The sequence below is a fragment of the Lithobates pipiens genome, unplaced genomic scaffold (assembly GCF_037356315.1).
Source record: "Lithobates pipiens isolate NorthernLeopardFrog02 unplaced genomic scaffold, aLitPip1_a1.2 Scaffold_13, whole genome shotgun sequence".
NCBI classification, from domain to species: domain Eukaryota; kingdom Metazoa; phylum Chordata; class Amphibia; order Anura; family Ranidae; genus Lithobates; species Lithobates pipiens.
In genome coordinates this window covers 287,831,926-287,848,008 of record NW_027507718.1, presented here as the reverse complement: position 1 = coordinate 287,848,008, position 16,083 = coordinate 287,831,926, and the positions used below count along the sequence as shown (strand labels likewise).

Genomic DNA, 16,083 nt, shown 5'->3' with positions numbered 1-16,083 from the left:
TTACAAGCAATGGAATCATCCCTTGTAATAGAAAAAAGCATGAAAGGACCTCTTTAACCTCCCTGGAGGTATGACTATGTCAGATTTTTGTGTCTGAAAGCGGTGCATTGTTTTGCATAGAAATTTGGAGTTTTATATTGTAGGCATGTATTTCTTAGGAATAACTCACTTAAATCTGTCCAAACAAGAGTCTAGTAGACATCCCAGGTATGATAACATTTGAAACATGAAATCATGAATTATAATATAATAAATAACTATAAATAATTATCAAAAATAATAAAATGTATTCAATAATGTAATCAAATCAAAAACGCTGAAATTTGCTCAGTCGGAGAATTGTCACTGTCCTCACTTTCAGTGTTTGATGACGAATTTCCCCACTAATCACTATCGCTAAATTCTGCAAGTGATCCCAATTTACTGTCACTGTTTTCTAGCTGGTCTAAAACCACTTTTGATGTAAAAGGACGCTTTTTGGTTGCCATGGAAAATCCCAAGTTTCCAGGCAGAAAGAACAGTATACTGTATATAATATAAAAGTGCATGCAGGGCACTGGCAAAGCACTAGGGAAAAAGGGAGGTGAAATTATTTGATACAGTAATGTAATCTTACAGATTACAGTGTACTTAATGCGTTCTGTATTTTTCACTATTTTGAATTTTCTGCTGGGTTTCGCCCCATGCGTCGCAATGCTCGCAGGGAATGGAACACAGCCCATGGACACAGCGGGAGGACATTGCAGGATCCCGGGGACATCAGGTGTCCCCAGCGGAGTGCCTCTTTACATCAGGCGTCCCCAGCAGAGTCCCTCCTTATATCAGGCTTCCCCAGCATAGTGCCTCCTTACATCAGGTGTCCCCAGTGGAGTCCCTCCTTACATCAAGCATCCCCAGTGGAGTGCCTCCTTACATCAGGTGTCCCCAGGCAGCGGAGTACCTCCTTACATCAGGTGCACCCAGTGCAGTAGAGTCCCTTGGCTCTGCATCTCACAAACCGGTGTTGTGCCAACATTGGTTTCCCGCAGAAAATCTGTTTCCCCTGGCTCTCGGCTGGCTCTCAGCTGAGATCGGAAATCTGCCCCTCCAGCCCTCTGCACTGCGGCTCCTCCCACTCTCCCTCACAATGTTATTTGGCTGTCTACCGCCCCTGTTTTCATGGGGAAAACTGTTTCAGTAAAACACCATGAAAACAGGGGAGCATGGACGGGGGCAGGGGTGGTAGACAGACGAATAAAATTGTGAGGGAGAGTGGGAGGATCTGCAGTGCAGAGGGCTGGAGGGGCGGAGTTCGGATCTGAGCTGAGAGCTAGGGGGAAACAGGAAAGAGATCTCGGGGCGGTGGCGGCGGCCATATTTTTGGGGCCAGAAGCAGCTCCGGTGCCAAAAACTGTTCTGATTTTCCGGGACAAAAGCAAAATCCTGGGACTTTAATCGTGACGGCTTCTGATCGGGACCAGGGTCCCAAAATCAGGATTGTCCTGGGAAAATCGGGACTGTTGGCAAGTATGATATTGATACATTTGTCTTTCTTGTGTGATTTATATATTTTCATTAAAGCTGGAAGCTGTTGTGAAGTAGGACTGCAATAAAATCACACATTCATAGTTAGAAAAACCCAAAAGATGTTATGTGTAGTAAATGTATACAAAATCATAAGTGCCCCAGATATGTTGTTTTCAAGGCTGCTCGTCTCCTGACAACGGAGGATGTAGCCAGATATGCAGGAGGACTAGAAGAGCAGAATGGGGCTGTGACTGTTTTCCTGGATACACTCTACAATGGGATAAGAAGCGTTGCCTTGCTTCAGGTTAGTAGATTTTATAGTTTTTTTTTGTTGCCATTGTAAGCAATAAAAATAGCAAGCATCGGGCAAAGATAAGGCAAATATATAAATGGTTTAACCATGTTACAAAATACTAAATATAGTTTTGACTTTTGTTGTCCATTTCTTTTTTTTCTTCTTTGACAGTATTCATTTAACTCATTAATATTTCTTTGTGCATTAAGTACAGGTCCTCGGCCATTCTTACTGTTTACAAATGTACAAGATATCCGGAAAATGAACTTTGATGGGACAGATTATGACAGTCTACTGGACACACAGATGGGGAGAGTCTTAGCACTGGACCATGACCCTATGGAAAATAGGGTAGTGTATGTTGAACAGACCATATATACTTTGTATGTCAAAGCCCTATGGTCAAAGGGAGTTTTTAATGTCCATGTCTCAATTATCCCATTAGTACAGAACTTTATACAGAAATTCTAAGCGTCTAGTTAATAGACAGAAAATACAAAAAAATAGTAAACATTTAGATAAAACAATGCAGTATACTGTACAGTGTACACATTCTTTTTCTTAAGTCACTTATGTTAATAGGTATATCCTTAATAAGTGCTGGCAATTTGCAATGGCATATAATCAAGTTGTTAGGAAATTTAAGACTAAGGGGTCAATTCACTAAGGGTTAAATATACGTCCTCATTTTGAGGGTGGATATCGTTATTGTGGCAGTAGCTAGCTGCCATAACCCTTGTATCCTCGTGTTTGGCCGGTGGTCGGCTACAAGATAAAAGTGGTCTCTGCGGCAGATTCGCTGCGAGATCACTTTTATCGACGGCGGGAGAGGGGCCCCCCTCCTGCCGCGCTCCGGTGTCCTCCACCGCTTACCGGAGCCGTCGGCATTGGTGGACGTCATCTGGTCCTTCTCAGAGCTGTGCATGGAGACGAGTGAGGGGAAGATGGCCCCCACCCATCTCCATGATTTTGCAGGGTGGAAGCGATGTCAAAACGTCACTTTCCCCCCATAGCTCTTAAAGGGCCATTTTTTAAAATCTTTTTTTTAAATGACAATTTTTTTTTATTGCATTTTAGTGTAAATATGAGATCTGAGATATTTTTGACCCCAGATCTCATATTTAAGAGGTGCTGTCATGCTTTTTTTCTATTACAAGGGATGTTTACATTCCTTCTAATAGGAATCAAAGTGCCAAAAATATATATATATATATTTTTTAAAAACTGTGTAAAAATAAAAAATAAAAGGTAAAATAAATAAGATTTTTTTTTTTTTTTTAAACACGCCCCGTCCCAACAAGCTCATGTGCAGAAGCAAACGCATATGTGAGTACCGGTCGCATATGAAAACAGTGTTCAAACCACACATGTGAGGTATCACCGCGATCGGTAGAGTGAGAGCAATAATTATGGCACTAGATCTCCTCTGAAACTCAAAACATGCCACCTATAGAATTTTTTAAACGTCACCTGTGGAGATTTCTAAGGGTAAAAGTTTGTCGCCATTCCACGGGCGGGCGCAATTTTGAAGTGTGACCTGTTGGGTATCAATTTACTTGGCGTAACATTATCTTTCACAATATAAAACAAATGGGCTAACTTTACTGATGTCTTTTTCCAAAAAAGTGCGCTTGTAAGACCGCTGCGCAAATACGATATGACAGAAAGTATTGCAACGACCGCCATTTTATTCTCTAGGGTGTTAGAAAAAAACTGTATAATGTTTGGGGGTTCTAAGTATATTTTGAGCAAAAAAAAACAAAAACAGTTTTTAACTTGTAAACAACACATCTAAAAAATAGGCTCGGTCTTTAAGTGGTTAAATAGTCAGGGGACGTGGCCATCTGATGATGTCACCCAGAGACCCCACCCCCTGTGATGTCACAAAGTGCTTTGGGGTGGGGGTAAGCTTTAATATCTAAATATGGATGGGTTAGTCGATACGTACAACAGGAGATGTGCAGGTTAAACTGTTTGTTTAATATAGGGCGGAATTAGAACCCATTTTATGTTTTTTTTTCTGTATGTATCTTCTCTAGGTAGATTCACCTTCTCTTTATCTCCTCGAGACCCTTGTCCCAGAGACAAAAATGGATAGCAAAAATTGATAGCAAATCAATCTAGCTAATTATGCCTATCAGTACCTCCATAGCCAAAGGACTGCAATTGTTCATACCCCTTTTATGCTGATATCAATCCTTGCATCCAGCAAGAATGGAATGTCCAAAAAACATAGGGTAGTGGATACCTAAGTTGCTTGCTTTGAATCTTTACATAAAGCAATATGATCACTTCTGAATAAGCACTTTGGAATCACCTTCATTTTCAATTTTTGAACATTGTTTATGACATTAATATTCAAATGTCTTACAATAAGTGAAACATTATTGCCTAAACTTTTCAAAATAGCAAAAAAAATGTGCTATTTGCGCAGAACTGTGTTACAATAGAAATTTTAAATGCCGATGCCTTTGTACATAAATGTAGATATGATGTTATTGATCATTTCCTTTTTTCAGTGACAAAATTGTCACTTCAGTGAGTTCAATATCCAAGTATATACAGTTTCCATTGGCACAGCTCAGTGTTCAGTGTAGACTGGCAGATAAATAAATTTAATGCATGTCCCCTCTGCATTAAAAATCTTGCCTACCTGTTCAAATTTTTTAGGTAAAGTTGCATCTTAAGATGTCTATGCACATATAATTGTTATACTCATAATACTCCACAAGAGGGCAGCCTTGCATGGTTTTCATCCACCTTGATTCATCTACCAGTCATAATGACAGCAGACAACTAATGTCTAGTTACATTTTATATCAATTATGTCCTATCCTAAAATGGAGATATAAATGGCAAAAAAACCCTGACAGCAGTTTTAAGCCTTCCCTAACCCCCCCTATTCATAAGGAAAAAAAGTGTGTTTTTAAAAGCAGCCTTGATTGGAATAAATAAACATGTCACCATACATTGTATGTATATTTGAAAACAGATGCTCTGGGATATCTCTGCCTTTATCTAATACGATTTTATAGTCATGGAACTGCAATGTTATTTTTGGGCAGATTAATGAACATTACATATTTATTTTTTACTACTATGAGTAATCTAGAACCCATATCTGTAGTCATGATGTTTTATGTGTCTGTACAATTTTATTCTTAGATTTACTTTGCACACACAGCTCTGAAGTGCATAGAAAGTGCAAAGATGGATGGAAGCAGTCGAAAAAAAGTGATTACAGAAGGTGTAGACACGCCAGAGGGACTTACCATTGATGCCATAAACAGAAAACTGTACTGGACTGACAGAGGGTAAGTATCTTAAAGAGGATTAAAAATGCATATACATCTTGTACGGCAGCCTTTCTCAGCTTTGATTCTATGGAAATCCAAGGATCCTTCAGAGGTTTCTAGGGTTCCTTGAGGTGAGGGCAGTTGCAGTTTGGGCACTACAATTTTCACTGTCTGTTTTTATTTTTTGGCAAGTATTGTTATTTATTTTATGATTACAGAAACCCCAATCATTATTCTTTCATTTAAAACTCAGTACGACCTACTGACACTAATGTGCAATGAGCTGTAAGTTTAAAAATGTTAACATGTAAACTGTAAGGGGGCAGTAGGCAAGTGGTTTTTCCTAACTTGTTGGGTGCCAAGTCTGGGTTATATGAGAGGACTACCCCGGGGTGGGTTCTTCTGGGCTACACTAGGCACCTGTAACAGGATCACTTGACTACACATGGGGTACCTTTACTTCTGTGACATTTTCATTAATGCCCTGGGACATAGCTGAGGCCTCTGTCTGGGAATACTTAAGGCAGGCCTCTGATTTTGGAGACGAACATACACCGTGTACATTTGCACCATAACTGTCCTCCTTGTGACAATGTACAGCTTCACCATAACTTGCATTTAAGAGGGGCACGCTGAGTCTTTTCCACATCTACCTGTCCAGTGTATTACAACTATCTCACTCTCGGTAATGCTATGGGGTCCTGCCATGCACACACGTATTGACAGGCTGCTTGGTAAACTTCTCTTACCCTATTTAACCACTTGCCTCTTTACGCTATTAACTCTTGTACTGTTGTCTTTATACCTCAAAGTACCTTAGTGACCTGAACTGTAGCAAGGTGCCGGTTACTTGTATTCAGGGGCGGACTGACCATTGGGCCACTCGGGCACTGCCCGAGGGCTCCGTGCCACTAGGGGGCCCAACCAGGGTTGCCAGCCTCAGTAAAACCAGGGAAAGTATGTAAAAATCTGTGTTTTTTTACATCTGTCTCTGAAATGTCCCTTACCGACATCCTTTTGGTCTAAAAATTCTGAGATTATAGCCCCATCTCTCCAGTACTTTCTCAGCGAATAGAAACATGTCTGTGTATACTGTGTAATTGTATACTGTGTGTGTGTGTTTGTGTATACTGTGTGGGCCCATAATGTCTGATTACCTGGGGGCCCCATAATCTCCTATGACCCCATGAGTTGTCAGTCCGCCCCTGCTTATATTACACCCCTTTAGTAACTTCAGACCAGGTGGGAACAAGGTTTCAAAAGCTTTACTTGGAATAGTGCAACATATTACAAATCCACATGCAAGAACGATATTTCTTCCTACATCCCTAATCCAAGTTAATCCTAAACTCAGGTTATGTGCTGCCCCAGCATACCTGCAAAGGTAGGTAGACTATATGTATAATCAGGGGATCCAAAAGTAGCATTTCCCAGTGCTGGAGTCTTCGGGGATGAGCCCCAGGTCCCGGTAACCTCTCTGCTCCAGACCACTGTCCCTCTCTTATAGCACAGGATCAGTGGGTTGGACCCAAAGAAAACCTGTCAAGACCAAAGAACTGGAAAAAACATTAACCTTCACCTTCCTGTCTGGGGCAGCACCTAACTGGCATAAATTCAACCCTCTTACATTCAGGTATTTCCCAAAACCTATGAATTACTTTAAGCAGTTCCTCCATGCTAAAAACGTTGAGAAAGACTGTTCTGGGGATTGAAATATAATGTTTTTTAGAAAACATTCTGATCTTAGACTGGGTCATCTACCTCCCAACTGTTATTGTTATATAGGGTTGCATGTATCCTAAGCTGTTTGTTGATACCTCAATTTATACATGCAACAACTTGCAACAACATGCACGTGTGTGCTCTTGACGAATTGTGCATTACTGGGTACACAGTAGATAAGGACATATATATAAAATGTCTGCTTTTTAAATTCCAGTACTAGTAAATACATTTTCATTGTTTTACTGAATGATGAATTTATTACTTTATCATCTTGTTATTTTAACAATAAATAGAAAATCCTGCATTGAAAGGAGTGACTTGAATGGAGAAAACAGAGAAAAGATTATCCACGAAAACTTGCATGAGCCCAGAGGAATTTGTCTACATCCGCGGGCTGGGTATGAATCAGTAGTGCATTATTTGTCTAGTCTTATATGTTTAAAGTAAGCATGTAGAAAAGATGGTATACTTGTGCCAACTCAGGTGCATCACTACAGTCCCCCGAAATGTCCTACGCAAATACCAGCTTTCTGAAAGTTGATATTAGCATACAGCTAAGCTTGCCACTCATATGTTAGCTCTTGGGCCTAGCAATTGTTTGCTTAGGCACTGATCACTTCACTGTGGGAGGCTGGTAGTATGCTTTTGTGCACCATAAATTAAAGTTTCACTTGTTTTTGAGTGTTAGAGTGGCAGATGATGGGCCTAAGCTTTTTTTTAATCTAAGAACAGACCCCTTATTGTGCCCTGGGTAAAAAATTATATACTAATACTAGTATTTTAGAATTGGAATTTCTTTCTTTTTTAGGAAATTGTTTTGGACAGATATAGGATCTGCTCCTGAAATAGGAAGCTCCAGTCTTGAGGGAAGGGACAGAAGAATTGTGATCAATACGAACCTGGTGTGGCCAAGTGGAATCACTGTAGACACCCTCACTAATAAGCTTTATTGGTGTGATGCCAAGAAATCGGTCGTTGAATCTTCAGATCTGGATGGCTCCAATCGCCACAGCCTATCCCATGATGTAGGTGAGGTTTTGGTAAATCATGTAAATAAAACCACCTGTCAAATTATTAAACCCAGTCTATATTACAGAAATCAGATGCACTTTATTTTGTAAAAAAACACTAGCTTGGAATAGGATTATCTTTTTACCAACGGCACATTAGAGATATTGTATGTTAAGACTGGTATTGCATATATAACATATATTCTTTCACTACAGAGGTGTAAGTTGTATTTACTTATTACATGTCTGCATAAAGCTGAACATCATCCTTTTTGACAGAAAAATATATACTGTAATGAGAATGTGATCAACTTTTTAAGGCATATTCAATTCCCACCATGCACCACATGGTCATATGTACAACTGAATTTCAACTTTCGTTATTGCTGTAGTATTTATGATAGATTTTTAGTTTTACATGATGGATCCAAGTTAACAGAAATCTCTTCTGAGAAAATGAGACTGGTTTACTAAGGGAGTTGAGAACCTTCACTCAATAAATGAGCGCCTGGGCACCTGGGCATCCATTCTAAATGCCCAGGCATGTGTAGATGAAATAAGCAGAACTTGCTTTTCACATGACTGGATAATTGAAGTGATTTTTCACTCAATTTATTGATTTATTCTCCCTTGATATGGAGACTTCTCATTTTGCAAATACTACTTACCTGGTCATCATGCTTTTTATTTGGCTTCAATACTTGGAGTCACAAACCTGGAACAAGTTTGAGAAAGAACAACTTCTGACTTTTATGGAAAATATGAAAAGCTGCGCCAATAACAATATATGATAAATCAATGGGGAACCATTGATAACGTCACCTATGACGAAACGCGTCTGGGAAGGTACGCAGTGACGCCACCACGCTCTTTGAGGGGAGGACGGGACGCTTTGTTTGAATGCCGGCCGGCGTTTTTCAGTTCCGCTTTCAATGCTGACCTAAGAAATTTTTTCATGTAAGTGTGATTCTTTTATCTTAATAAAATACCCAAACGTTTTTACGCTATGGAGGCATCTCTTTTTCCTTTATGGGGTTACCGGAGACATATGTGACCACTGATCATTGGAGTTTTAAAGGCTGCTGTATCGCCATATATCCATGCTAAGGGCCATTGTGGATGCCGGAATCGGGATTTGTTGTTCCATTACCCTGCTGTGGGCTAGTATCAATAAGGCTGTTATTATCCATATTTCTGGTAAGCGCATCACTTATTTGGTAACGGGCACAGATCTTCAGTTTTGTGTGGATTCACGGTGGTGACATGATAACCGTCTTCATATTGGAATATTTTTTTGGACTATAATTTATAAACACAAATTTTTTTACTTTCACTTTTTTTACTTTCACTTTTTTATATGCAGCTTCATAATTCATATGGACTACATGTTCTTTACTTAATACATATTTTTTTGTTTGCTATATGCACAATTGGATGATTGCTCTTTAGGCATTGATTTTGTACGAGAGTCAGACACCCTTTAGATAAAAATGTATTTTTTATTTTTTTTGTTCTATATAGTTAGCTTTATCATATATTGGTATTGGCGCAGCTTTTCATATTTTCCATTGAATTCAGTGCTTGTATCTCACTTAGAGCTGCTGCCTATAGTTTGTTTTCACTTTTATTTGTATTTATTTTCGTAATTTCTATATGTAACTTTTTCCTGAGCGCAGTTTATATATTTTTTCTCAACTTCTGACTTTTCTCTGACTTTCCTGATATGCATACAAATTCTGGTTCATGGATTCTAGCAGTCCTGAACCCCAAATTTTAGCATAGCACTCAAGAAACTCAGGTAAGCAATGGTAGTACCCATTTTCTAATAGATTTACTTTTAAATACAACACCCTGAAGCATTAGCCAAGCTACAGGTAGCAGATTATCATATAGAAATTACATAATGAGTATGTAGGCACAGTGAGTGCTTGTTAAAAAAAAATCAGACTAACAAGATGGACTTGTGTCTTTTTTCAACTTGATTAACTAGGTAACTATGTAAGATAATCCATGGAATTTTTAAAGACTTATGTAGACAGATTTTGCAAAAGTGTCTGCCATGCATTCTAAAAAATAGTGCAGTATGCACCAAATTCACATACCTGTCTCGAACTTGTACTTGAATTTGGCATAAGCTACGCTACTTTTAGAATGCACACAGGAAACTTTTGCAAAAATTGTCTATGCCAATTTCTCTCTCTCTATGCCAAAAGAGAATTGGTCTTCGTTAGTTCCACTTTCGTAAGATACGAATAGTCATCATTTTGAATTGGCGCATTCATTGTGGCACATTATTATTATTATTATACACGATTTTTATAGCGCCAACAGTTTATGCAGTGCTTTACAATGTATAGGGGGGACAACACAATTACAGTACAATACAAAAGGTACAGGAGGGCGCTGCTCGTAAAGCTTACATTCTAAAGGGAGGGGGTGGTGGTACAAAAGGTAATAGCTGCAGAGAATGATTTTTTCGGGGACAGTTAGGTGGGTGTGGGATAGGCTTTCCTGAATAAATGAGTTTTCAAGAAACTCTTAAAGGTAGACAGGGTTGGGGCTGATCGGACAGACTGGGGCAGGCAGTTCCAGAGGATGGGAGAGGCTCTGAAGAAGTCTTGAAGGCGAGCATGGGAGGAGGTAACAAGGGAGCTAGAAAGCAGGAGGTCCTGGGAGGTGAAGAGGGGACAATTTGGGCGATATCTGCAGATGAGGTTGGTAATGTAGATCGGGGCAATGTTGTGGATGGCTTTGTATGTTATGGTTAGCATTTTGAATTTTACACGGTGGGGTAGGGGAAGCCAGTGAAAGGATTGGCAGAGAGAGGCAGCAGTCATGGATCAATTAGTGAGGTGTATTAGTCTAGCAGCAGCATTCATAATAGACTGAAGGGGGGATAGCCTGCTTAAGGGTAGGCCATTAAGGAGAGAGTTGCAGTAGTCAAGGCGGGAAATAATCAAGGAGTGAACGAGTTGCTTTGTGGTGTCATTAGTCAGGAAGGGTCGATTTCTGGAGATGTTGCGGAGGTGAAGGTGGTAGGATTTAGCCAGTGATTGAATATGGGGGCTGAAGGAAAGGTCAGAGTCAAGGATTACACCCAGGACATCCATACTGATATGTCATTCAGTAAGTTTGAGATCTGTGAGGAGATTGAGGGGGTGAGTTGAGGAGTGGAGAGATAGATCTGGGTTTCGTCGGCATAGAGGTGGTATTGGAAACCATGGGAGGTTATCAACTGGCCCAGGGAAGAGGTATAGAGCGGGAATAGGAGGGCCCAAGGACAGAACCTTGGGGTACCCCAACAGAAAGAGGAAGGGGAGCGGAGGAGATGGAGTTGTAAGTGACACTGAAAGTGAGATAGGTAGGTGGAAAACCAGGATAAAGCAGAAATCGCGGAGGCCAAGGCTGCATAATTTTCTGATGAGGAGCAGGTGGTCAACTGTGTCAAAGGCAGCAGAGAGGTCTAAAAGTATGAGTATGGAGTAGTGGCCGTTGGTTTTGGCAGTTAGGTCATTGGTGAGTTTTAGTAGGGCAGTTTCAGTAGAATGTTGTGGGTGGAAGCCAGACTGTAGGGGGTCGAGAAGGTTGTTGTCCATGAGGTAGCGACTCATTTGGTCATGGACAAGGTGTTCAATGAGCTTGGAGGCAAATGAGAGCAGGGAGATGGGTCTTAAGTTGTTCAAACAGGTGGGGTTTAGTGAGGGTTTTTTGAGTATGTGGGTAACCAGTGCATGTTTGAGCAGGGAAGGAAAGGTGCCGGAGGAGAGGGAGAGGTTGAAGATGTGGGTTAGGGAGTTAAGGATAGAGTGGGAAGGTGGTAGCAGTAATTATGAGGGGACAGGGTCCATGGAGCAGGTAGTGAGGTGGGCCATGGAGAGGAGTTTATTAACTTCATCTGTGGTAACTGGGCAAAAAGAGGAGAGTATTGAGCGTGGTGTTATAACATTATAATAGTGGCACATTTTAGAACTACCTGAATTTGGTGCACTAGTTGCTGCCAGAACCAAAACTGTTGCAAATGCTTCATGAATTTTGGGGCAATACATTAACGAAAGGAATTAAGGCCAGAAAAGTGGCACAGCAGCTTTATCTAATACCCCCTATGTTTTCTTTTCAGTTTTAGTTTTAGGAACAAAATCCTGTTGATGTCTTGGGCTATTAAATTTCTGTGTTTTTTTAACCTATTACTAAAAAACCCAGTTGTCACTAGAGTTCAGACCTTAGTGAGGTTATCCCATTTCCAGATTCTAAATACAGTATTTGGGCTAGTTAAAAGTGAGTGAACATGGTGATCCAACTGTGGACATACTGGGTGGAGGGTCTAATGCCACGTACACACGGTCGGAGAATCCGTCGGAATGCGTCTTATCGGACCGTGTCGTCAGATAATCCGACTGTGTGTGGTATGCATCGGACTGATTCCGTCCGAATCTCCGTCGGACCCAATTTTCCATCATGTTTTGAAATATTTCCCGACCAACTGGGCCGGTCGGACGTAATCCGATCATGTGTAGAGAATTTTGATCGGACCAAGTGCCACGCATGCTCAGATCAAATTCCTACATCAAAGCTATTGGCTACTAGCCTGAATCCAGTCCCATTGTAACTAAATTACGTCATCACGTTCTGAAAGATCGGATTTTTCGACAACTTAGTCCGACCGCGTGTATGCAACAGTTTCGGACACAACCGTCAGACTAAATCTGACGGACAAAATCCAACGGATTTGGTTGTGGAAATCTCCGGCCGTGTGTACAGGGGCTAAGAGGTGTGCAATGGAATTTAATGTGTCTTAGGTCTTCATTCTGAAAGTTTGGGACACATAATATGCACACATATTCTTGTAATGTAGTAAGGAGCATGAATTACAGTTGGTTATTATGTTTATATGTAACTGTATCAAGAGCTGATTAAACATGAAGATATCTGAGTTAAGATATGTCATATTAAAGTGGTAATATTCCACAGCCACACATCAGTTATTGCATGTACAGCCTGTATCAAAATGTCTCAATATTTTATAGAAAATACAGATATCGGTGTTTCTAAAATTAAAACTTTTTTGGTTTTCGATAAAGCTCCTTCATTTTTAAAAAAATATTTTGCCGTCTGTGTCTCATTAAAGATACTGATTCCTTCAAAGTGAGGAGTAATCCCCTCTTATAAAGTTTTGACCAGAATAGGACAAGGACAGCAATACAAGTGTTCCTCACTCTATTCAAAGTAAAAAACACGTTTTGGCTTTAGATATACTTGAAGAGTAGTATTTTTGGAAGTGGTTTTTCTTCACACTTTTCCAGCTTCAGTAACGTAGGTGCTTTGGCTCTTTGGTGTGAAAAAGACAGCATTTAATACTACTATATGCCTTTTATCGTGTACTACCAAAAGATAAAACAAAATCCAACCCTCCCTAAAATGTGTTCTTACCAGAATAATTGTCCTGGAATGACTACTTCCACCCCAAAATACAGTAATCACCATTCCAATGACATTCAGCTAGATCAGGCCATTAGCATGAAAGGTAAGGCTAAGTGAACTAAGTTCAATACAGTATTACATTTTTCGTTACAGATATGGCTTCTTTAACTCCCTGTTTTGGGTTACTGGTTATGTATATTTGTAGTAAACTACATCTCCACTGTACCCCAGCCACCTTCTGTTTCATTGCTGCATTATTTGGGGGGTGGCCTGCCTAGTGAACAGACATCTCACCTTACACTCTTCATCTATAGGTTTTTAGAAGTCGAATTTATATGAATAATACAAGGAAAAGGCTGTGGATTATTATATTTGTATATATTTCTCAGGTCATCCATTTGGTATAACCATATTTGAAGATCACATTTGGTTGTCTGACTGGGTGCAGCCATCAATAATAAGAATGGACAGGAAGAACACACACAGCTGGGTACGCCTCCGTGGGAGTATGCAGAGACCTTCCGCTCTTGTGGTCGTGCATCCATTGGTGAAGCTAGGTAATGCTTATTTTTGAACCGATATAGATATGCATTATAAAGATTGTATGTCTGCTACTTTATATGCTATACACATTCTGTATAATAATTAATAATCATAATACATTATTTTTTTGGTGAGTTTATGCAACACAAAGGGGGGGGGGGGCAGTTGGTCACAACTTATACTCCTCCTAGTGTTACTGGCCCTATTAAAAACGAATGGAACTGTGGTTCTAGAACTTGACCCTGCAAATCAGCTATGATTGGACCAATTCTGCTGTTAAGCACAAGTGTTAAGAACAGCATTTAGTATGTAGCCTTGGTCTGTGACACTTTATGCCTACTGGCACATAAACTTAGCTATCTTTTGGGATGCTGCAGCTGCCCAAAAAGTTTTTCCCTCTTTCTCCAACTGCCAGTGAGTAAACAAGTGGCTATGTGGGCAGAGATAGAAACAGGACACTTGTTTGGGCTGGGTTTACAGTCACAGGGAGTTGGAGGAGAGCCCACCACCTGTCTCAGGATACAGAGGATTCTGATTGGCTGCTGTGCAGCCTGGGAGGAAGAAAAGACTCCTTGGAGCCACCTGGAACTATGCGGGATGTAGTTCCCAGGGACAGTTATTTATCAACTCAAGGACTGGATGGGTCTACAGGTCCCAGGAAGATAGAAAGCTGCTGAAGGGGGAAAAGGTAGAAAGAAGCCCGGGCCCTGGCAGTCTCAGAAAAGAGTGAGAGGTGACCATCAGAGTGGGCTGCTAAGTCAGAGAGCTACCTGCTGCAGTATTAGTGTCAGAGACAGAGAGTGAGAGACTGGATGCCAGTCTTCTTGGACTGGAGGGCATGACTGAGAGATCATCACAGGTTCTTTAAGAGATCACCATTGCTGGGTCCTGAGTCGCCACAAATGTTTCTTGATTGCCATGTCCGGGTCTTGAGTAGCTGCCAATGTCACCGGGCGCCAGAGTGCAGGAGGAGGCTTAATCACAGACTGCTTGGTGGTGTGAGGCTGCTAGCCACAACTTCCTTGTTCATTACTTAAAGGGACAGTGTCACTTTACCTTGGGATACCATTTGGGTACTTATGCCCCACATTATTTACACTGGCCAGTGGGAGGGGTTAGGAGAGACTGAAGGACTTTTAGCTTTCAGTACCGCCCCTTTAGTTTGGACCTTTCCACTTTCATGGTTTGGGTACAAAGACACCTGGTCCTCCTGTTATGTGTAGTGTTGTGCCAATTTATTATGTGTTATTGTTTATTGCTATTACCATACAGTAATGTTGCCTTCTTGGGAGTATTTCCAAGATAAATTATTTTTATTTAGCCTTGGTGTGTCAGAGGGTGTGACGTTGCTTGAAAGGTTGCTGTCATCTACAACCCCAATTCCAAAAAAGTTGGGACACTGTGTAAAATCTGCATAAAAACAGAATCTCATAAACCCATATTTTATTCACAAGAGAAAATAGAAAACATATCACATGTTAAAAAAAAAAGTCATTTTGAAATTGATGGCAGCACCACGTCTAAAAAATACTGGGACAGGGCAACAAAAAGCTGGCAAAGTAAGTGGTACCAACAAGGAAGAGCTGGAATAACATTTTACAACTAATTAGGTAAATTGGCAACAGGTCAATAATATGATTGGGTACAAAATAAGCATAAGTCACAGTCAGAGTGTCTCAGGAGTAAAGATGGGCAGAGGTTTACCAATCTGTGAAAAGCTGCTTCTAAAAAGTGTTGAACATGAACAATTTCAGAATAATGTTCCCCACTGTAAAATTGCAAAGACTTTAAATATTTCATCATCTACAGTACATACAGTAATGTCATCAAAAGATTCTGAGACTTTGAGAAATCTCTGTGTGTAAGGGACACAATTACAAAACACAATATTGGATGCCCATGATCTTCAGGCCCTAACATGTCCCTGCATTATAAACAGGCATGATTCTGTGGACATCACTGCATGGGCTTTCAAAAATCGTTGCCTAAACACAGTTTACTGTGCAATCCAAAAATGCAAATTAAAGCTCTATCATGTAAAGAAGAAGCCATATCTGAACATGATCTGAACAATGCTACTGTCTTCTGTGGGCCAAAGCGTATTTAAAATGGTCAGTTGCAAAGTGGAAAACTGTTCTGTGTTTAGACAAATCTAAATTATACATCCTTTTTGGGAACAATGGGTGCCACATCCTCCGGACTAAAAAGAAGAGGGACCAGCATTTTATCAGCTCTCAGTTCAAAAGCCTGCATCTCTGATGGCATGGGGGTGCATTCATGTGTATGGAAT

At 40.4% G+C, this 16,083-nt stretch overlaps 1 protein-coding gene across 5 annotated transcripts in view; it reads left to right on the top strand.

Moving 5' to 3' along the window:
* EGF (epidermal growth factor) overlaps positions 1–16,083 on the top strand; it is a 198,747-nt gene that overhangs the window by 91,452 nt on the left and 91,212 nt on the right. For all 5 annotated transcript variants that reach the window (XM_077476716.1, XM_077476717.1, XM_077476715.1 and 2 more), the window contains 6 exons: positions 1,685–1,810; positions 2,016–2,152; positions 4,967–5,115; positions 7,116–7,220; positions 7,631–7,851; positions 13,640–13,807. In XM_077476716.1, coding sequence (XP_077332842.1) covers positions 1,685–1,810; positions 2,016–2,152; positions 4,967–5,115; positions 7,116–7,220; positions 7,631–7,851; positions 13,640–13,807 — 906 coding nt within the window. The remainder of the gene's footprint in view (positions 1–1,684; positions 1,811–2,015; positions 2,153–4,966; positions 5,116–7,115; positions 7,221–7,630; positions 7,852–13,639; positions 13,808–16,083) is intronic.